General features: G+C 30.3%; 1 protein-coding gene across 2 annotated transcripts in view; it reads left to right on the forward strand.

Moving 5' to 3' along the window:
• The window catches only part of LOC131852079 (suppressor of lurcher protein 1), a 286739-nt gene that overhangs the window by 66515 nt on the left and 195330 nt on the right, over positions 1–24894 (forward strand). For both annotated transcript variants that reach the window (XM_059202698.1, XM_059202699.1), the window contains exon 3: positions 17216–17288. In XM_059202698.1, coding sequence (XP_059058681.1) covers positions 17216–17288 — 73 coding nt within the window. The remainder of the gene's footprint in view (positions 1–17215; positions 17289–24894) is intronic.

Below are 24894 nucleotides of genomic sequence, written 5' to 3' on the forward strand. Positions count from 1 at the left end.
GTCAAACTAGCTTAAATAATTTCTAAATTATAAATGAATTAACGATTATTTTGAACCTTATTCAAATTTCATTTAAGTATTGATTGATTTATACAACATTGTTACTTCCGTAAGGAGACTGTCATTATCATTTCGCCAGTAAGCGTAAAAAGCACCTTAACATTAAATAACTTCAAGATCAAAAATCGACATCAAGGTAGGTATTCATAAAACTCATCTTCCTAACGGAACTTCCTCGTTTTAAAGCGACAAAAAAATCACAAACGACACCCGCCATTTCCGAGCTCTTAGATACACCGACCGCATTAAGAAGCATTAGTTCTGTAACAAAGGGTGGTATGACAAAGTGCCTTCCCTCCGGGGCGGGGTTCGACAATAGAAGTGTCGCTTGTTGTTCCTAGATCGTGCAGCACGCGACCGGAGGCAGGGCGAGCTTTCCGCCGCTTAACGACTTAATGCATCGTCTCGTTACTTTTAAAGGACGAAAGAAGCGTCTTGCTACTATGTGACCAAGCTTTAGTTTTTGTCATCACTACTTTAGACTTCATATATTATAATAGATTTTTAAAAGCAATAGCTAAAATCAATATTGTCCCCTTTCAGTCACGTTTATTTTTAGTACTAATTTGCATTTCTAAGTTCCACTTGAAATATTGAAGTATCTCTCAAAAATGGCAACGCATTTGTGATCTAGCGAGTTTCTGCTATTCAGGTGATGAATTGTCGTTTATGACGACTACATCATGGCTCTATGAGCCCTGTACTTTTATTATCATATTTTGCTCTTAAAATCGAAATATAGCATAATAACACAGATAACATAATATTATTATAGTGAATAATTTGTTTGTAATAGATACTACATACTCACGAAGACTTTGTACAGAATTATCCTAACTTACAAATGAGAGAAAAGCATGTCGCAGTTCATGTTATCTACTTCTAGAAGTAGAAAAATACTTTGGAATATACAATTAAAAAGGGGTTTAAAAAATAGACGTCTTGTCTTGTATTTCATAAATTAATTACAAAATTTATTTATTCTTTACAAAAACCAATATTGATCAAGTCAACAAATGCCATGTTTCATTTTATAAAAGAGTCTTTTTCATATAATTTCATTTTCCTTATTTTAAGTTAAATATTATTTGCATTAAACTGAAGTATTTTGTATAAAAATATACAGCATATTTTATTAGGTAACTATTGTATTTTTTACTTAACGGTTATTTCCGACTTTGTCTGCTTTATTTGATATAAAAATATTAGTATGGACGAATGTATAAAGAATATATTGCCTTATTGAAATGTGTAAATAATTTATCTTGGGACGTAATTATTGTCGGTTATCAAAGTTTATTGTTTATTTTCAATCAGAACAGAGGCGGGGTACCAGTAGAGGATGTATTTGATCTGAACTCATCTTGACTTTAGATCAATTACCCCATCGTGGCAAATTCACCATAAATTTATCACAATGATTTCCAGGAGAAAACACATAGAATATCGCTAGTAATTGGGTTATTAGTCCACATTACTGACAAGCCCCTTCCCCCCGGAGTGCAAACGATTTTACCACACCACATGTATCATATAGATATAATACACAAGATAAAGTCATTTTCGATTTCTGTTGTGTTATGGTCCTGATTTTTAAACATTAAGCACAACGCTTTTTATAAGTGTTTTCAATTTTGAGCTAAACTTGAAAATATATATTTACGCTTTTGATAAAAACGAAACTGTCCTATAACTTTGATTTTAAATTAAAAAAAACCTATTTTCGAGTTTTTTTTATTATTAAGTTACAGTTTTCTGGACTTTTTACTTATGTTTGTAACGTATAATAGATATATAACGCACCAAACAATTCTTTTTTATATATCCAATTAAGTACGAAAATATTAGACATTAATTGAAGATAGGCGGAACAACAAAGTAACATAGAGATTTCCCACTTATTTTCTTGTAAGTTATTACTATGAAATTTATGCAACTCACGGCTGACTTGTAGACACCTCGGGGGCATGAATCATGACCGCGCAGTATAATATAAAATTGTTTTTGTATTCTATTATACTTGAACAGGTGAAGGTCGGCAACGTTGATAAGGTCACGTGTCTATATATATGTCTACACACATACATGCTGTCACGACTATTATCCCGAATAGGGATTCAGAGGTATTGTCATCTGTCGACGTCATGGTGAACTCAACACTTAACATAGCTACATTTCGCTGGATGTATTTGAACCCAACGTGGTAGGTGGCTAGCCTACTGCCATCACCCGGATTAGTTTTTGATTTTGTTTTCAGAGTTTCCTTTAACGGAGAGTCAGTCCGGGATATAATTTGAAACAAAGTATTTGGTGTCGTCAAGATTAGAACTTATGACCTTTTGGGCATAAGTCGGGGTCGTAAGCAACTGGACCAGGGTGCTTTCAATATCATACCTATTATACTATGTCTATTAAATTTAAAATCTCGCATTATTACTCCAAATTGTAGTTAATAAATGTGACATTACATAGGTCGTTACAATATTAAAAGAGAAAATAAATGTATAAGGAAAAAAGTTTGAGTTCAGAGGTAAATCTTTCCTTGTAAATAACTGGCATCTAATTTATTTATACCTAATAAAAAGTAAAAAATAGGGATATGTAATTCTACAAATAAATATAATAATAAATATTGTATTACATTTAGATTATAGTAATTTATACAGTAGCAGGTATTATTAAAATTAGTAATCTATGCTAATTATCATGAATCGAAAGTAACTCTGTCTGTCTGTCTGTCTGTCTGTCTCGCTTTCACGCCAAAACTACTGAACCGATTTAAATGAAATTTGGTACAAATAGAACGCCGAGGAAGGACGATCTTTTTAATTATAAATAAATGTACATAAATATGAGAAGGTAAAATTTTCGTCAGTTACAAATCTCGTCAATTCCTGATTTTTTTTAATATATCTATATTTCTGGTTTGGAAAGGCAATTAAGCTATAACTGATTAAAACAACTTCTTGGAAGAAACTATCCGAGCTATTCGGATTATTTTGATTTAACAAATTTTTATTATGTTACATCCAAATATTGCCTTATATTGTACTGAAGGACTAAGCCTTAGCCCACGTTATCCGGTTTAGTACGCAAGTCAGAGCTGAGGACGTCAATTGATGAATTTGAAATACCAAACAAAAACCAATTATTTAAATCATCGGCTGGATTACTCTAATATAATATTATTAAAAGATAGTCATGATTATCCTTCGTTTTAGATTTTTAAGATATAGTTTTAGTACTACCAAACTTTTGCAGACTCCAGCTAGTAACAGTTTACTAGCAGTTTCCCGCGGGATCTTCTCTTGGTAGTATCACATGCCTTGTCATCCTATCTCCTGTTTTGAAAAATCAGTGTCTAACGGTTACCCACAGTGAACATTCAACATTATATTATTCCAACACTACTCAAAAATGTTTATAATATCAGCTAGCCATTCAGTAGGAATGTTTCTAAAACAAATTTAATTCTATTTAAACTAATAATTACTCAGACTATCATGACCGATCACAAACACTAATATTTTTAGTAAATTTAATTTCAATTACGATGGAGTAGTAACTCAAACAATTTATTACAAACTGTCAGAAACAATGTAAACCTTAAATTTAATTTGTAAACATTGATCCGTGAGTTGTAAAATATTTGCGTATCTACTTATTATGGTAAATATTACACAGATAACTTAATTTTCATTTATTTGTCTATATTTATGAAATTACTATATTTTATATGCAGTAAGTAAAAAAATAAAACCTATGAATTGACCTACAGACTGAATAGGATCTAATTGTTATGAATGTTTGTTGGTAATATTGCAATTAAAATAAATTTATTGTTTTGTGTAAAATATTTTAATGTTTTATTGTCATCGTGGTGTTTTTTATCTGTAAATATTAACCTGGAATAAGTTTTATTATCTTTTTGAAATAAATAATACATGATTATATTTTTGATAAGATTTATTTCAATATCAAAGTAGTGTTTCGTTTAAATAGATACCTACGGCTAATATAAAATGTCTAGACAATTGTACTATACCATTCTTTAAGTTTAATAATAACAAATTCATTTCCAAAGTGTAAAAGGGTGCTACTAATATGTTACCGACAATAAATTGTTATTTGAGAAGCTCTATTTCTTTGTTAAAAGTCCAAGGGTCGAATTATTCACAAAGTTGGCTCGTTAAACCTCGTGAGACATGGACAACTTCCTGAAAGTGAAACACCACCCAGTCTGGTCCGCAAAATATATTGTTTGCACAAATTATAAAGGCAATTAAGATTTTTTTAAATATTACCACAGTTTGGATTTAGTGGTCAATATTTCATTCATTGTTCATAATTTATCAAAGAATATATTGTGGAATATTGTTATTTGTTAATAAATACTTAGTTCTTTCTTAGGTTCTATAAACTAACTGAGTTAATGTTAGGGGGTAAATGTCAATAATGGTGACTACGCTCAAATACTTTTAGTCCCTACTAGAAACCATTGTGGTAAAATACTAGTGAATTTGCTACAAAAGGATAAGTGACCTGAATTCGGCTTTTTGTTTAGAATATCACCGTTCAATCACTATCTATAAAAATAATATTTGTAGTGCACCAGTAATACATAGATCCAGATTTTAAGTCCCTTACTTTGGTAGTTCTATTGTACTCGTATTGTCTAATTAACCTTATAATTTCTAGGTACTGCAACCCGGAATCAGCTATTATTGTCAATAATCTGTTTTTATTAATAATATTTTTATCTGCACAACAGATAAGTGAAATGAATGTTTTTCTAATAATGGTACATATAATAGATTTTGAAAGGAAAGTGGTTCAGTCTCATTGAAACTTGTAGCATAAGTTTTAATAAAACTTTTACGTTTGGAGTGATCTCAAGAATTTTGAGGGTGAAACTTTTTGACATTGATTTTTGGGTGGACGCTTTATATTCATTGGACCATGTAATTTTAGCAGCCACTCGAGCAAAATATTGTAAATTAATTTATTGGAAACGTGATGTAGGTAGGTAATATTTGAAATGAGTATTAAAACCGTTGTATATCTCTGTCGAGTGCCAATTATGGACAGCGACAGACAATATTCGTTTCATTAATCTAGATTAGAAGTGTCTCTACTTATACCTTTTGATAACGTTTGTCAACCCTCAGTTGAGTACCTATCAAATATAATTTCAGAATTCCTTTGATATCGGGTGATAAATATATGTAGATAATAGTAATGCATAATGTATGTTACATATACATGTACAAAATGTAAAAAATTATCAAGTAGAATGTGTAGGTAGTACTGAACTACGAGTATCGTAAGAAAATTATTGTCTCTATCCGTTCTGCATTTTTATAACACACCTGTGACACATTAGCTATATTTATATGAATATATAATAACATCATTGGTCGTGAAGATTAGACTTCTGTTTATGTTACCTGAACTGTTATTGAAAAAAATTATGTATGTTGAAACGCATACCGCGCCTCAACATATATACTACTGTATAATATACGAGTTGCTATTATTGAGACAAAAATGCACTTTTAAATTATGGTACTACTATGCTGATAAAATGCTGACCAAATAATTATATTTAATTAATAAATAGAACATCTTTATTAATTAAAAATGTGTTTATAGTAATATGGTGTAGTGTAGAAAACTACAATGTCTGTTAATTGTTACGAATTATATAGATATTAATTTTAAGTTAGATAGAATGCGTAAATAAATAAATTAATCTAATTTAGTAAGATACTGTGTTATAGGAAAACTGAAAATGTGCGGGTACTTGCTAAAAACTTTTTTTGGAGGTATTTTTTGGGTTCTTTTATTCTTCGAATAAATATAGCAGAAATGATAATGCATAAAATGATATATGTAATATGTATATATTATAGTATGAGAGTCTAAAACTTACATAAAGTGGAAAATTATACCGGTTCATCCTCCATTTAAAAATGTAATCTAAACTGTTCGTCTAACTGCTCCAGTGGCTTGTAATGAAATACGGCAATTAATCTGGACAAAGTTGGTGACAGAATAATACAATTATTATCTTTTGTAAGGTCAGTGGAAAAATTTTGTCAATTTATTTCTCTTAGCAAAAGTAATTGTCGATTCTCGTGACGATGCAAACGTAAATGGCTTCAATTAATTTCAATAACGTTTTAAGAACACTGTATTTTTAGTATTCCACTTTTGTAATACTTTAGTAAAGTTTCTTTTAATCCAGTTTTAGTCTGCTTGTCTGCTTTGCTGCTTTTAATAGCATTATACATAGCTCTTTACTTCTTTTATTTATTACTGTATATATATATATACATGTAAATTACAACTGATAGACTCTATAAAAGGTAGTTTACGTGGATTTTTCAGTCTTAACTATTTCGTACACTACGTTTCGGTTGTAGATTAGAGATAAGAGAGTCAACTTACAGAATTTGGAGTTATACTTGTTAGTGCTCTGGAATGACAACGGATACGAATATCACGGGCGTCACATGATAACGAGATGTCCGTGGTGCTGTTCATATGGTATATGTAAGCAACTATTACCATTGATGGGCCGGTTGTTTGCCATTCCAAATAATTATAAATATACTTTTATTAGAGTATTATTGTGAAAAGGAACAAAAACAGGTAGGAGGCTCCACATACCTACGTACGAAACTGAAATATTTTCCTCGAGGAAGGTTGAAAGTCATTATAGAAAAATAATTGATCCTTCATGTACAAACTGCGTGGTAAATTGATCGATTAAGTATAACAAATTCATAAGTGATTTTCGTATTTACCGTTCTTAATTCTATTTTTATTCTTATAGAAACTTACTTCAATTCTCTCATATTACAATATATACCATACATTTCGAACATTTTATAATTTTCCATCCCGTCATGCCTGACATGATAACTATAGGTAGAAACGAAACCTCCCAATGAAAAAGACCAAAAATGTAGATATGGACCGTAGTGCCCGATACCACAATAACTAATATGTGCCAAGTGTAAGAATATATACTATGTTGTGGAACGCATTGTACAAACACTATATTGAGGTATTGATGGACCGTGTTATAACGAAGTTATGTAGTATTTTATATCTAAATATAATTAATGGTAGACATATATGTAATGTTATTATTACATGTACGAGCGCTGTTTATTAACAGTTAATGTAATCGTTATGTGCTATTAAATTATCGGGTGATAAATGTTGGTTGACTGTTTAGATAGCTCTCATAAATCAATTAGGAAATTATTGATGATTGATGCAAACGCCTGAAAACAATATAGTGAAATATTGTCGCATTATCAAATCTATTTCAAATACGTTTATTAAAATGTCATTGTTTTCGACCGGAGCTCTCTCATTATTTACAGTAATTTGTGGTACATTTAGATATTTCATTAAAATCTAGGTACTCGTAGTTCAATTTTTTAAATATATAATAATCAATTAAATTTTTTAAATAATTAATAAATGCGAAAGTAACTCTGTCTGTCTGTCTAGTTTTCATGTCAAAACTACTGAAACGATTTAAATGAAATTTGTTACACAGATAGTCTAGATCCTGATAAAAGACATAGGCTAAATTTTAACGCGAAATAAGTATTGTAAGGGATTGAAAGGGAGCTGAATGCTTGAATGGAAGTATCGCCATTTTTAAAGCTAGGAAAGTTATTAAAATTTAAAAAAATATAAAAACCTTGAAAGTTATTTAATAGGTAGCTATTAGTCTAATAAGCCTAATAGGCTGTTGATTAAATATAAGTATATATGACATTCAAAGTTTGTAAGAATGTTACCCTTAAGGCGGTAAAACAATAGTGATGAAATTTTGAGTGAAAATTCGTCATTTATGTAGCTAAAATGATTACTTAACTTTTATCTTTGTCTATTTTGGGTTATATTATTTTTTTTTTTTTTATTTGGTCAAGTTAATTATAACACGCCGACACAGCTGGTAATATTAATATACAGATTACTAATTTCCTTTAAAGGGCAGGGTACTCATTTTTATTTATTCTATTCAACAATAGATGCTATTTTTATTAATAACGCTCATTTTATTTTCTTCTTTCACATATTCTCTTCATTTCAAGTAATGCACCAACGACGTTATGGTTTCGTATATTGGACTATATAGTGTGATGTCCACTCGACGGGGGTCAGCACCATATGTCGCCCAAGTTTAACGAAGATTTACTGAGCTAGCAACACCCGCATGTGTGTACTGTATCTTTAACTTTAAACTCGAAACACTTTCTAAAAAACAGTGACTATAAATCACTACTTTTTAATAGAATTTTGTATAAGAAAATATAGATTTGGAATCTCAATATAACCACCAAACTAAATATCATTGAATATGTAATTAATGATGAAATAAATAAGTAAATGAATGAATAAATTATGAATCAAGTAATGGATTGCATACGTGAATTAACTTTGAATCTATCCGTAATATGCCTATTGAATATAGCATTGGTATAGATCGATAGTTCGTATTTAATATGAATTGAATTTGAACAGAAAAAAAATATTATAAATATATTTAAAATACATGCTAGGTAGTAGTGGGTATTATAGAGGTGCAATGGATTCTTGAGATTAATACTGAACAAGCAAAAGGTTAACATACAAAAAATGTTCAAGGCTTAAAGTTCGTGATGCGCATAAATCCCTGTAGCGCAGCGTCGCCGTCGTGTCGTGTTAAAACCCAGTTACCATCACTTCGTTTATAACGATGTTTGGTCATCTACTCTCGCTGTGATAAACCGACTTGTATACAAACTTGCTCATATTTCTGCCTGTTGTTTATTTTAAACTGCTAAGTATATCGTTGATGTAAATATTCTCCGTGCATCTCCGCAAAAGAGGGAATTATCTCAATTGCGTTTATGCTCGCAAACTTTCAAAGAAATATGGTAATACACTTTATATTCAGGAAGAGGGCTGAATGCTGGATGTAAATGAGATTGTAATGATGTTGATGATACTAATATTCAATGTTGTCGTGATTTTCACACGCCAGTTTAATGGACGTATCCTGTTAGATGCTCATTAAATATTCTATTAATACATATTCATGTTAAAAGTATTTAAAATGTTTTTTAGGCTATCGTTAGTTTTTTCATTATTTTTGTACTATTATGGTGGTAAACAAGCATATGGTCCATATGATGGTAAACGGTTACTGAAGGCTATGAACACCTGAAACACCAAGGAACCTTAATATACCTAAAAATCAAGCATCAAGCTAAAATAAATATTAATACTAAAGGTTAGAAATGAAAAGTTTGTAACATTATTAAAAAAATACTTAACTGTTAATAAAAACGTATGGACATACTTATTCCCAAAATAACTGGCACACTGACTTGTGATTAAAACTTATAGGTTATTTCCGGTTAACCCAGAATAGTGCAGAAATTTGGCATAAAGAAAGGTCTTATTGTTAGCCGTTTTACTTTAAGTTTCTTCTTGCTTTCATTATTGAACACGTAGATGTGTAATATTCTCTTAATATTATTGTACATAATCTGAAATTACTTTCCCGGTGACAATTTCAGCTATCATCAGCTACATATCAGAATAATGAATAAGTGTTAGTTAACTGTATCATTTTATAGAGGTAAAGTTTTAATACAACAAATAATCTTTTAATTTACTATCTACAGTTATTCCACATTTTAATATAGACTTTCAGAATGACTATATGCGAAATATCGTATACAAGACTATGGGTCTAGCTACATTGTATATAGAACAGAATTGTAAATGGTAATAGAAACGTAGCTTGACTACAATCAATAGGTCGAGGTTTGTGTTGGCATGGTGACAGAGAGACCTCTTAGACCGCATGTAGGCCCAGTGAAACGTGTCAACGTAAAGTTGACTTAACTAAGATTTATGGATGCTGACCGTCTGCCATTAACTGCTCTTCAGCAGAATAGCGTTCGTTATTGGCAATACTTATTTAGATACTTTGTCCAATGTTCTTAAGGTATAATTTCGTAGCTACAGGGATTTAGAGGCATTGTACAATTTAATTGAAATTAATGTGGTTCTGTTCACATCTATAGGCGACGATTGCCATTTATAAACAGGTGGGTGTCAATCCTGTTATATAAAAGATATTAATTTTCTTTATTTAACAGTTCAAATTTTTAAAAAGTAACATTTGATATTTAAATTCTAAGTGACTATTTGTTGAAGATATAAACAACGTGATAATAAATATAATGCAATAATTAATCATAGATACTATATTAATGTATTTTTTTTGTGTCAAATAAGTCCCCAGTTACAATCAAAATAAAGTAATTGCTGTTTCAATTTTCTTTACATACCAAGAAAAACAACTTATTACTTTGTACGAAATAAAGCACATTGTCAGTATTTAAGTTGCATTGCATTTTATGCATATAGTAAAAAAATGCATTATATATTGGCACTTATTTATTATTTCAGTGATTAGCTATTATGAATGTACCAAATACGAAATTACTAAAACGAGATCGTTCATATATTATCATCATATGGCCATTTGCTATGAACACCATATTGCGCCCCTTTATTGCCTAAGTTAGTTCCTTCACAACCGACATGATTTGTGCGAGTTTGCCATGAAAATTTGTTTATAGCTGTCAGCTGAGATCTAAACTTTCGTTTCTCTTTATATACGTACGTATTAAATATAAGCAGAATATTTTCTAAAACGGTTTGATATGTACTTAACAAATTGATATATCATTTTAATCTTTACTATTATTATTGCTCGCAATATAAACTTACCTATAAAGTTGTATGAAAAGTGTACAAATGGTATGCTTAAAACTGCAGGAGTTTTATTTGACAACCCAGATCGGAGAGAATATTCTCTATATAGGTAGTAAGTACGGTGCACAGTACAGTACAGTTTAGGAAAACATATGACTACAACATTTGTTTATAAGGTACAATCTAGGAAATAATATTTCTATAATATTTAATATATGAACGGCATCATGTAATCATATGATGCCCTCATGAGTTAACATTCCATGAGTGGACAAAATTGTCATGTCTCTTTATTCTTATTTCACAGTCTTATTAACACAAACCCATCTTACAAAGCAAGTTTCTTGTATGCTAAATAGGTTTTACAGAGATACCCAGGTAGACGAGTTTGTACTAACTTTACCTCAGTAAAACTTATTCATTAAAATTGATTTGTATTCAAATTCAAATTAAAAATATCTTTATTTATGTAGTTCTATTACATACTCTTATGATATATCAACTTTACCGTCACAGCGGAATGATTTAGAGATGAGAATAACTATTTATTATAAAATATGTATTGTTTATACTATGTATTTACTATATTTATAACAATCACTATATATTCATTTCATTATATATCTATATACAGGGGTATATACGCCTCAAACCAATTGCCAGCCTGACTTGGAACGAGTAGCTTTGGTTTGCTGAATTTAACAAATAGCCTCGATATCTCCATATCACCAACACACATAGATACTGACTAGTCAGTTGTTTAGATAAACAAGAGACCCAACATTGATGTGAGGCCATTCTGAGGGATCTTGTTACTCGCCAACTTGTTTTGATTCACTGGTGCTTGTTATTTTTGTAAATATATTTATGTGCAAACGTAAGGAAGGAATTATAGATAAAAATACTCTAAAATGTATTTAATAAATTAAATAAGGTCTCCTAATTTATTGACTCTCGATCGCCTAAAAAGCTAATATGACAAATGTTTAATTGTCTATGCGATACTGATTAACACTTTATAAATTAAAATAAAGTTAAGAATGAATTTATTATACTGATACTGCTTGAAATCTAATGGATGAGATCACAATTTTCTTGCTGCATCATATATCAAGTAATACTCGAAGAACTTTTTAGCAACTTGACGTGCAGTTTCCGAGGACGATTTTATTACTTCCTCACGCCTTGGAAATATTTTAAGGCAAGTCCTGTTACAAACTAGGTATACATTAGTAGTTTATACAAAGCTTGTGATGCAACTTTAACGTGGTTATATCTTAGCAAATTGTTAGTTCCTAGCTTGTGTTTTAATATTTTATAACGCTATGTTACTTGATTTCCTTAAGGAAATCTTGTTAGCATACTTTATAGGATTAGTAAATTGTCGTTCTTCTCCATTACATTCTTTACTAAAATAATCTAGATTTATAACTTTATTGCAAAATTTTGTATATTGTATATGTATAATAAGAGAGGTGCTGTTGAGATAGATATATCATATTTTTTATATTATGTCCTACGTGCACATGTTAATTTTTAAACTTGTGGATTTCAATTAACAACCTGACAATATGTCAGGTTTATTGTTAATTATTGCCTTAATGTAATTAAACTGAGCTGAATATTATGTTATGTTTAAATATATTCATTGTATATTAATTTAACCTAAATTATTGCAAAAAAATACAAAAATATAGTAGACCGTGCCCTTAAAATACTACATTAGCGAAAGGCCAATATTGATTGCAAATATTTGCAATTAGCTGATGATGCAAATAGAAAATCCATTTAATCTCTTAGTTATCTAATACTAAGTAAATGTAACACTCCCAATTTAGATCAGTCAATTCATACATTACTATCAATTCATTAATTACGTCCGGGGTGCTTCATCTTAATTAGTCAAAGATTGATTTATACTCTCGGGGATATAGATAGAGACTTCTTTACTGCTATTTATCATTCTGTATGTAACTATGTAGGCCTCCTATAGTGTGAGAGTGATTGATATTTTGTCTCCAGGCCTGACTGATCGAGTGGATATACTTATAGTGCTTGATTTGATTACGATTCACGAATAATGTTGCTTTACATGTTTTTGATATAGAAAAGAAAATTAAAATATTAGAACAGCAAATTTTTCTTTCCAATTGTATGTTATTTGGTTGTTATCAGTTGTAAATGTAAAAAAAATAGCAAACAGCGTTTCTATTATTATAATTATAGATTTTGTAATTAATAGTTTATAGAGGAGACTTTCTTTTTCCATATGTTGTTTACTACATAAGCAATTTGGATGTGAATAAAAATTGTCAGTGCCTACTGTTTAATTAAAAAAAATTAAGTATTAATTTAATTAAATTAAAAATATGTTAATCTATGTCCGTGTCTTATTATAATGTTGTATCCAATCTGACATCTCATTTTAGAACAAGGAAACCACATTGAATGTTACAAACGGTAAATCAAACTGTCATTTAGTTGAAATACCTACGAATTGTGGACGGATGTACAACATACTGTTTTGTTCAGGGTTGCCATCTTTAAAATGGTTTGTCTTGTAGGTGCTTGCTTAAAAATTCATATATATATTAGCTAGTCAACCCTGTATGTCACCATGTTTAGGGGGTGAATTATTGATACAAGGTTATTCATTGCACTGTTTAAAACTTCACAAAAACAAATATTTAATTGATACAATATATGTTAAATATTGTTACTTACATTTATCCTAGATTACATAAGTTGCATTATTGTTAATTTTTTTTTATTTTAGATGTCATCATCCACTTACTTTATATGAGGTTACTTCGTACAGGATATTAAAAATCTCGTAGCCGTACGATACGGTTGGGAACCCTAGTCTTGCCCCGATATCGTGTCACGCAACACCCATTATAATTTGACCTTCCAACTTGCCGAACCTGTATTGTTTGCTCTGTATATATAATTGCTTGAAGGAGAAAGGTCCTGTGTAATTGGGCGGCTTGTTTGCAAACAAACATTAGAAACAGAGCCGAGATGTAATGATATTTAATTATTTGCTTTTAACAAGATGAAATATGCAACGTGTATATATTTTGCTGTTTATAATGAAGTTTATGTTATAATTTAACGGGAGATAGTACCATAAATGATTTGTAAAATATATTTTTATAACATTTAGAAAGATACAATATTTTATAACTAATACAAAATTACGTAAATGGTATCTATCTTATTTCAATTTAACATTGTTCTTTAGAATAATATTAAATGCTGTAACGTATAATAATAAACACGGCATACTAAGGATAAAATAGTCTATTTCTTTATTTATAATTATTATAGAATTTCCTTACATATTATTAAATACACTTTTAATTATTTTATGTAATTTGAATAGAAAACAAGGTGACAACGTAATCACGCTTATTACATAAGTATAGTAAGCACTAACTAACAATATAATACATACTGTTCATATAATACATATATAAACAGCACTATAGCCATCACGGGATACCCGTGATACGATTCATGCGTTATTCTTTCAGAAGGCTGAGATATTATACCCTTATTCTGCAATTTCAGTGCCTAATCGCACCCTACAACGGAAACATAGCTTATAAAGTGAGGAAAAAAAGACTATACAAATTTATCACACGATATCAAAATTATCTGTAATGTTTTGTTAAAATAAGTTGTTTAAACTATAACAACGGAGAACTTGAAAGATATAATACTAGCTGACCCGCGGAATTTCGTCTGCATCACACTTACTCAATTTACATTATATCTTTTTAAATTATAGTCTATGTGTTATTCTGATGTATAAGCTACATTACTGTAAAGTTTTATCAAAATCCGTTTAGTAGTTTTTGCGTGAAAGAGTAATAAACATCCATCCACACTCACAAACTTTCGCGTTTATTTTATTATTAGGATTAACTCTGTATCGTATTCGAAATCTTCTGAGCATGATACTAAAAAATATTAAAGTTTAAGTAACTCTGTAGAAAAGAAAAACGCATTCAGTAATGTCATGTTTGTTTCCCTCCACTTGTTTTTATATCTAACACTATGTCAAACGCGTTTGAAACAGTATAAACTTTCACGCGTTTATTTGAAAATAAAACCAAAATTTAACTCGCAGCTGCGCTGAATTTAAAGAGCGCTTTTGCTACACATACTAAAGTTTGTTTAGAACTAACTGGTTCTAGTAAAAACTGGCAAGATAAAATATCTCCAGTTTCCGTATGGTTTATGTGTACTCGTGAAAGTGTTTGTCCGTGAAATATTTGCTGAAACTTTAGTATGATACGTAGTAGCGTAGGCTTATAAAATATCTCAAATAAGAGTAAGGCAGAAAATAAAGTTTTCACTCCCTGGAAACTTCAGACGCCATTTTAATATATTTGTTATTGGATTATATTTAAAACACATACTTTTTCATCACATACCGGGCTTTCGAGTTGAGAAAACTGACAAGAAACTCAGTTCGTATTCTTTTCAAATATAGCATACAATAATACAGATTAATTTTTAAATTTAAATTTGCGAGCAGTATATTAAACCACCACCAAGGCCATTAAATTTTTATTAGAATAGTATTGGAATAAGCATAATCCAATCACACAAAAAACAAATAACAAGAATAGAACTTTAAACTTTTTGATTGTCTTTATTTGATAGCCTTTGTCACGAATTCCTCACAATTTATATCATAAAGAGTAGGTAAAGCTAGGTTGTCGAGTCATCGATAACCTTACAACACATAACCTGAAATTATTGGGAATAAGATTAATGTGATATTTAAGTATTTCTATTATAACTAAATGAAATAGACATTATTGAAAACCTTTGTATCGGAATAAACATTAAAGAGTTAGGTAATCTAGTCACAGAAACTCTTGTTAATAGTAGAATCTAATTCATGGTTAGCTAAGTGTTTAACTGAAATTACTTAGAATTTAGTATAAATAGGTTTAAGATATGTTTAAACTACCTGTGAACGCGGTGTCATCCGCTTGATGTTTATAGCCTGTGTTATTCTGATGTATAAGCTAAATTATTGTAAAGTATCACTAAAATCTAATCTAATCTAATCATTAAAAAATTTAGTATTTTTTGCATGAAATATTTATCATATCCATCTACACTTATTAACTTCCGCGTTTATAATATTGGTAAGATAATACATAGCTTTTAATTTTTAATATATATTTTATAAATTAACATTTTTTTTTTCAATATATTCCTAAGAAATCCACATCATTCACTACCAATACTAATGTGATATTTCTAAAGTTGGTTATTTAAAATATTTTCTTCGCAATACAATATATTGTTTTCTTAAGCGTAACTAAAAAAACCGTAATTCAGTTGTAATCTGATTCTCTTTAATTACAACAATAATTAACTCTGCAAAATACGTTTTCGTGAGATTACAATCGTATGCACTTAGCTTGAACTTTAAAAACTATTTTGTACATTACACAAAAAACGCTTTTAAGAAAAGGAAAGAGCATTTATGTTACTATTAAAAATATCCTTTAGTACTGTTCTACCTCGAGCTCTTTGGATAATATTTACACAAAGAGAAAATAATCAGGAGGATGAATAAATATTCTTAGAAATTACCAAGATAATTTAATAAAATTACCAAAATAATTAAAATACTAAAATTACTTACTTGAAATAAAATAGCGAGATTGTTTTATTATAATAAATAATACCTACTATTTATAATGGTAATAAATACCCATAATATGTCAATTTACAAAGTATTCGTAGAAAAAATTGTATTGTATTGTGTGTTGTATTTGGAGTTGGTGAATTTTTAGTTTTTAGTTATAGATATCTAACTAAAAGAATATATTTTTTAATTAATTGAAATGGTAAATGAATTAACAGTCGAACAGTCAGAAGTGGCAACTGCTGAAATATACGAGTACATGAGTTGCATCTCAGCGATCACAGAATATATTGTGTTGGGTAGGTTTTTCGTATTTCGCCATTCTTGAGGATTAAGTTATTATGCCATACTGTATAATATCATTGCCATATATCACCTCTCAATGTGGTTTATGTAAATCGTGAGACCGTCTGGTGGTGTCAGAATTTGTTGAGATAGACATACTCCGCGGACGATGTACAGAGAGTTCCCATCTTTTCATAGAATAAAGAAAGTCGCCGTAGCTATTTGTAGGCTTAGATCTTCAAAATTACGCAACGGTTTTTAATGGAGTTTTAATGAAAGTTTATGTATATCATGGAAAGAAGAGAAATTCAAAGATTTATAATGTACCTGCGAGGTCAGTGTTAAATGAATAGTTAGTTATAAATGAACTAATAACGTTTTTTTTTATTTCAGTTGTCAGCAACGTTGCTCGTGCTCCTACATCTATCGATGAACGTTGTCGACGAAGGACATGCTGTCAATCCCAGTGAGTAACATTTAAATATGTGACATATTGACGGGTATTTCGAGAATGAATGAAATTTAGACATAGGAAATTTGTGTTTTCGTATATTATTTTTAGAACTGTAGACAATAGTCCTCTCCAAGTGAATTATAAGTATTGCAGTTAAAGTACAAATAAACATATTCTTTGGTAATACCTACCCGCCTCCTAATGTAGGGTACTTCTATTATGTCTGTATCATTCTCACAAATGAAACAAATGAATTGGCTTAATTTTATCACAATGTGTAATAGAACAACCGATGTAGTAGTACATACAATAAATTCTTACTATTTATATGTTAATGTATTTTGCCCGTAATTTAGCAGCATAAGTCGCAGACTAATGCTCTTAATTGTTTTGTTATGAACCACATATTCATACATTACACATGTTCTATAGATTTAATCATATCAACGAGATGTAAGAATCTTTACATATATTTAATAATTACCTGAAACCTGAATTAAAATACCTGAATAAATAAAACAGACACAAAAATTATATTTGAATTCAATTAAAACACCGTTAAATATAGAAAAAAGTATATATATTAGAACCATATCAAATAAATACGAACAAAATAATTAAAATTGATCCAGATTTGGCAAAGGAGTCATTTGAGTCAAGTCAAAGGAGTTATTTAGTCATTTGAGAAATGGCGCAATAAAATATAGGTATATTATTTGTTTATATAGTATTCCAATCATACTGAAACATTAGTCAAATTGCGAAGGTTCTCATTTTTAATGTCGGTAGAACCAAATACATGTAATAATTTTTCTGACGCCCCCGTTTTATATGATTTCGACCGGGTACACCTTTCAGCCTTATAATTGCCTGGTACTACAAAAATGCCTTTATTCGGTTGATGGTTTCGTGAGATTAGAGGGTGATTATTAATACGTTGCTGAGTTTTGTCGAATAAGTGCCTTTTTGTGTTCACTACGCGACGCATGAATAATATAATTATATTTGATTCATTTTCGTTTCTCCTTTGAGTTGTTTTATTGTCCGGGAAGAATGTAGTATAAGGAAGATCTTGGCACGGCACTCGGCATCGTAAATGGATTGCGACTTTAATTCTTTTTAAGTCTTGTGTCACAGTATTATATTTACATACACTATCAACCTGGCCCAGTTTTAAACGGCTGTAATTATTGCATCTTTTTTTTTAATACTAAATTTATTTAAATATGGCTTGTTGATAATGTAAGTCTCTATAGGAGAAAGGTTTTTCTAAATTGGTAATATATATTCTTAGTTTTAATAATAAATAGTAAGATTCTCTTAATAGTTGATACAGAATTAAATATTTCCAATCTAAACATGTAAAATTGAATATGAATAAAATGCATAAATATTTTTTTATAATTTATTTTATTTATTATAATATATATGGTACATGCAATGTAATGAATTATACCTTTAAATAAAAAAATAATAATACCATAAATAAAATAATTTTATATTTACATTGTTTCTTTTGTGACATTTCAATATAGATATCGTTTGGTGAATATTACAGTAAGTTTTGAGTTCATAATTCTGGTGTGGTCAAAGCAATCCTTTGCAAGATCGCAGTCTTAGTTTACCTATATACGGGTCGTGGGGTTGTTTGGTAATTTCTACGTGCTACATCCGAGAATTGGGTGAGACCAGTATTTGAGGTGTTAATATTCCGCAAACAAATTACTGTGACCGCAAATTCTCGTCTCGGTAAGAGAACCAACCGTAATCTTGACTTCCGTGAAACGCCACACTGGTGTTGTGCACTAATATATTTACTTTACTATAGTACTTTTCATGGTGATATTATTGGCAATACCTGAAAATATTTTTAAGTATTATCTTGATACTTAAAAATTATACAATAGACAGTTTGATGTCATCAATGGTCTAGCTGTTTAGCACACCGTATTAGGTACTTTCGATGATCGCGGGTTGGTTTTCCCATACATGTGCAAACATTGGTATTCATGAGTAGGATTGTTAATAGTTAGTATCTATATATATTTAAAAAATGTCATAGAAATCAATTTCAGTTGTAGCCAGCTACTATTCAGAACAGTTTATTTGTTTACAGTTATTACTCTAGTTATATATATTTTTTACTTTATTTCACTATACACAGATTATCAAAGTATTTTCAATATTATGATTATAATTTGATAAAAAATATACTTCGATAAAAATTATACTTTTCTAAAACAAAGCAGACTTTCTCGCTTGTTTCGACAGCTGACAACCCTAACCGGACCATTGTTACCTATACTCGTGTCGAAATGGGTCGAATGCATTTTTCAGTGTTGAAAAAACAAACTTTTTTTGTGTGGTGTTCCGAACCGAGTTGTTTCAGCTTTTGAACAGGTTAATTTTCATCACAGGAAACAGTGGTCACAAAAATGTGGTAATACTTTTTGTGAGTAAGGATACATTTTAAATTGCAAAGTTCAACTCAAAATATTGTTTAATATTTGATTTTAAGTCTAATAGTGGCTATTTAAAACATAAAATAATAATATACTAGAGAACTACTTATTTAATTATACGATTACTATTAAATTGTTATATATATTATGAAAATAAAGAATTTATAAGTTTGGTGTATATTTGAACAATGAATAAAAGTTGAACAACAGAGAAAGCCATTATATAACTGTTACAGGAGAAAAATAAAGCAATATCACGTGTATGTACTATGTATCTACACGGAACGGCCGATATAGGCGCATGATGGGCGGTCGACGCTGAATAATGCATAAGGGTTCGAATATTTCAGTCTCCAGATAACCTTGCGGCCAAACAAAGTTGCCTGGATCGGCTTCTTGTTGTTTACTCTTGGACTATTAACTCATTAACATGGATAATTTCGAAAAATATACTTATATCGACAGAATTATCGCGGTAGATTTTGTTTTTGTTTGAAGTGATCTGAGTCTCCAAGCAGTATTTTGGAAGCTGTGTTTGGCTTGTAGAACAGGTATAAGGCAGTGAAATTATGGAACAAGAGGCATGACATAGCCCTCCGTAAGGAAGGTATGAACGGTATTGTGGCTAATATATGATGACGTGATGTTCCTAGTATTGTTTTTTTTTATACTACGATGGTGGTAATCAGGCATACAGCTCATCTGATGGTAAATGGTTATCGTAGCCTATGAAGGCCTTAAACACTAGGAGGATCACGTGCGCGTTGCCGACCCTTAAGAAATCTTATTATACCCTTCTTGAAAAACCCTTGTTTATGTACATAGGCTCGATCTATTAGAATGGTAAAAGGCATTTTATCTACTATTATATTATATCTACTATTTACATTGTGATAAGCATTTCACTCGATCACATTTCGCTGGTTAGCTTTCGAATGAAATTTGTTAATGGTATTTAGGGTTACTCCTAATTAATTCACATCTTCCTTAAACCACATTTAAGGTGCACCTCAATATTAATTAACAGACTTGCTAAATATCTAATAAGGGGGAGATTTATTAGTTCTATTATAGATGCAATTAATTGACAGTTGTTACAATTAATTTTACGAATCGCCATATATAAAATACCCAGATTTGCATTGATACAATTATTGTAAGATCTGTATTTTATTTTAAGTGGAATAGAACTCATTTTAATGAATATTAATATAGGTAAATCTATTATTAATAAAAAACAGTAGGTTAGGTAACGAAGGAATTTTGATAACTACAGGAAAACTGTTATTACCTATTTCTTTATTTAAAATAGCCCACAGATAACAGATAAGAAATTAAATTACAGATAAGATAATGCCTATATACGTCATGTGATGCTTTCATGTGTTCATATTACGGATCATCATCATCATCATCGCAGCCCGGAAGACGTCCACTGCTGGACATAGGCCTCCCCCAAAGATCTCCACGACGATCGGTCCTGCGCTGCTCGCATCCAATGCCTTCCAGCGATCTTGACCAGATCGTCGGTCTACCTTGCTGGATGGATGTCCATATTACGGATGACCAATATAAAATAGGTACTACTGTATACTATAATTTTATTGCCTTATGCACGTCCTTCAACCATGTCAACCATAATATAGCTTGCGAAGTAAGCTGGTTGACAGCTAAAATAGGAAAACGAAGGTACCCATTGTTGGTGACCAAGGTATGAAATCCCTTAGTTTTTTTTTCGTAAAAATTATGGTAATGAAATCTTTTTAACAATGCTCGCGTGGAAATAAATCTCGTAAGGTGCTGATACCCCAAATAAATTCAGGAAAGCGGAGTTTGCCGAACTCCAAAGAGTATGCCTCACTTGTTAGTCATTCCCTTATACCCTTATCAAGTGGGACGAACAGACTTCATAGTAAATATTTAGATTATGTTGTAGAACATGTCTTTCAGATTGAATATTGTACTGTGATTATTTATAACAGTTGTAAGTAAATATAATAGGAGTTTTAACTATATGAAGGTATCACAGTAGGTACTTATTATTTTCCACAGACCACTCTTTATTTTTAAATTTAAATTAAAAATAATTATATCAATATTTAACTGTGTCTTCTATTCGTAGCTGGGATACCCTATATTAAAATATATATAATATATTTTGAGAGCCACACAGTCCACCGGTTCGTTACAATCACCTTTATAGAATGTTTATATTTAGACAGAAAATATTTGAAAAGTTACACAACAATTTATTGTGTTATGGAAGTAGTACGTGAGAATTATTTCCCCCTAACCAATAGACAAGAGAGTATCGCGGCGTAGCCTTCAGAGATTCTACCTACGTTTGTTCATAAGCAGAAGTAGGTACCACAAAAAACTGTCTTTATTTAGTGATGTTACTTTATTAGTGAAGTTAAAAATTACAAGATAAATTAAATTAAATGTTTTAAAATCATAATCCGATCATTAAAAAAAATATCTCCATTATCCAAAACGTCAGTAAGCTCTTAAGTTTACGACGTAAGAGGTTACACAGGAGGGAAATATTGCATTATATACAAAAAAATTAACGGTCGAACTGAGACTAGAGGAGCAAAATACTGTAATCTATTTCAAATATGAGTATCATCAAGGGAAGAGAGTGACCGATTACCAATATATGTGACGTTTCATGTCCGAGCTAAAGGGGAGGGTTTCAAACCATACGTTGCTAGTTTCTTTACAGTGATACATTACATGTAGGTACAGATAACACAATATTGATGTAGGTAAGCACTTGACACCACGCTGTGAGGAAAATAATATACCTACTTTCATTTATATATTAAGTATATTGTTGTTCTTATTTTTAAAATTCATATAATTAGTTATGTTGGAATACTAAAACGACTTCGACTAGTCCAATTAGCTTGTTCACATACTGATTTGTTTACGATGAGATTGCTACGAGTATAAAGAAACGAACGATTTTTCCCGTTATTAGATCTAATACAAATTTGGAGTATTTTTCATTATTTTTAGTTTTTACTTAATTCGAGGTTTAGTAATAAACATTCAAAACAATGTTTTATATTTGTTGTAATTATAATTATAAATAATTACGTTCCTATAGCTGCTCACGGAAGAACAGATAATCTTCAGTATCCACTTAAATTACGGTCATGGGGATATTTAATACCTACGTATACAAATTGCTTGAATAGAACTAATTATTGTCACAAGAGGCGGCCTATTCCATAAACATCTACGTTTAGGCGAAATAGTGCAAGCTCCGTAATTAATCAGGCCGCCAACAACAAAATAATGGCAACGCTACAAACTCAATTTATTATCGCTTTTAAAGAATCTACTCAGCTATTCCATTTCTCTTTGTTGAATATTACAAAAGGGTTGAGCGTTTTCCTCGTTTTAACTGTAATTTTTATTGCGTATATATATTTTTTTAATATTATTTTTTATCGCCCTTCCAAGAGTTACAGGGATTAATTTGAAAGTTTTAATCTCGCGACAAGAATAATTTCTTGTACTGTATTTTCATACATTTATAGAATCCTTTCATTTATTCTTTTTTAAAGAAATATTAGAACTTGTGATTTTATACTTAATAAAACAATTGTCACTATATCTATATGAAAATTATGAATACTAAAATACAGTAAATTTAATTTGCTTCAGAGAGTATATCTTTACTATAACATTAAAATTCCTAATACTCCATCTTTATTAAGAGTGTCCTACAGTCTTAGTATTATGTTTTGTAAGCAGTAACTTTAATGTGTACATAAAAGAAAACCTGTTATAACTTCGTGCGCATTTGTGGAGTCAATGAACCCAATTAAGGGCTTATTACCATCTCTATATTGCGCCGGTGAAGCGTGAAAACCCTAACGTAAAGTTCGCCGGTTGTTGGATTATTTTAGTGGAAATTAACACTTCTACTAAAATAATCCAACTAAACCTAACGGCTATAACCTTATTATTATTCTATACGTGAACGACAGAATTTGCTTAATTTACAGATTAGGGGATATAATATGTAAAGCTATTTTACAAGAGCGATAGATACATATAATGGAGGTTCTGTTACAGCACTGGGATGAATGTGTGAATGAATTTTTGGATTTATAATTTTGATACATGTACTTTTTTATTTTAATGCGGATACTATTGATACGTAATATTAAAGAAATAGGAGATATCAACTTTTTAGCATTCTATGGATTCACCGGACGAGTGCAGAGTCAATCGTAGTGAGGGAGAGAAATTTCGAGCAGATCCGGAAACTTGTGACACAAGCAGTAATTTATAATCGTGACTTATTCTCCGACTATGGAATTACCCGTACAAACTAAATTAATCAGGGATACGGTAGACTGTCCTCCTGCGTGTTGAATGTAAAATATATTAAACATCGACAGTCGAGTATCCCATTTGGGATTGTAGTTGTGAAGGTACATTCTCATTATTATTTTATCGTTATTAAAGACGTATATTTGTTTGAAGTATATTAAATAAAATGTAAAATTAAAATATTTTCTTTAAGCTGTTTAGTTAAACGAATAAATATAATTAGATGTATAGTGTTGTTGACCTCTGACCTTCAAATGGTTCAATGAAAGGTTATTCATATTTTGTTGCTGAATTTTACGCGTATCAGTCAGTCAGGTGTACTAAATCGTTTGGACACATTTGGCTTACATTTTTTCATTCAATTCGCCACGATAAACCCTTTCGTCAGGGTTGAGTGGTTGCGATGATAAATGGCTGCGATCAGTCTTGCATCTCTTTTAAAGTGTCACATGTACTTAATTTCAATTTATTGCAATCTCTCTCTTTCCAGGTCATGAAATTACTTAGGTAAACAAATGAATTTGAGTACATACCAAAATAAAACTGCAAGGTTGGCTAATTAACATTTCTTAAATGTTTATTAGGCTACCTTGCTTGCTTGTTCATGGCTTCCATTTATATATAATATTAATATTAATATCTCGGGACAACTTCCATAGCGCTATTTAGCTCCAACCAAAGCAGCTTATGTAGGTAGTACACAACCGATTTAAACAAATAAACAAAAAACTTTTTTTTTATATATACATACATAAGAAAACACCCAGACCGATACAAACAATCATACTCATGACTACAAAATGTTT

Source organism: Achroia grisella, unplaced genomic scaffold (assembly GCF_030625045.1).
Source record: "Achroia grisella isolate CSIRO2021 unplaced genomic scaffold, CSIRO_AGI_Agris_v1 utg821, whole genome shotgun sequence".
Lineage (NCBI taxonomy): Eukaryota > Metazoa > Arthropoda > Insecta > Lepidoptera > Pyralidae > Achroia > Achroia grisella.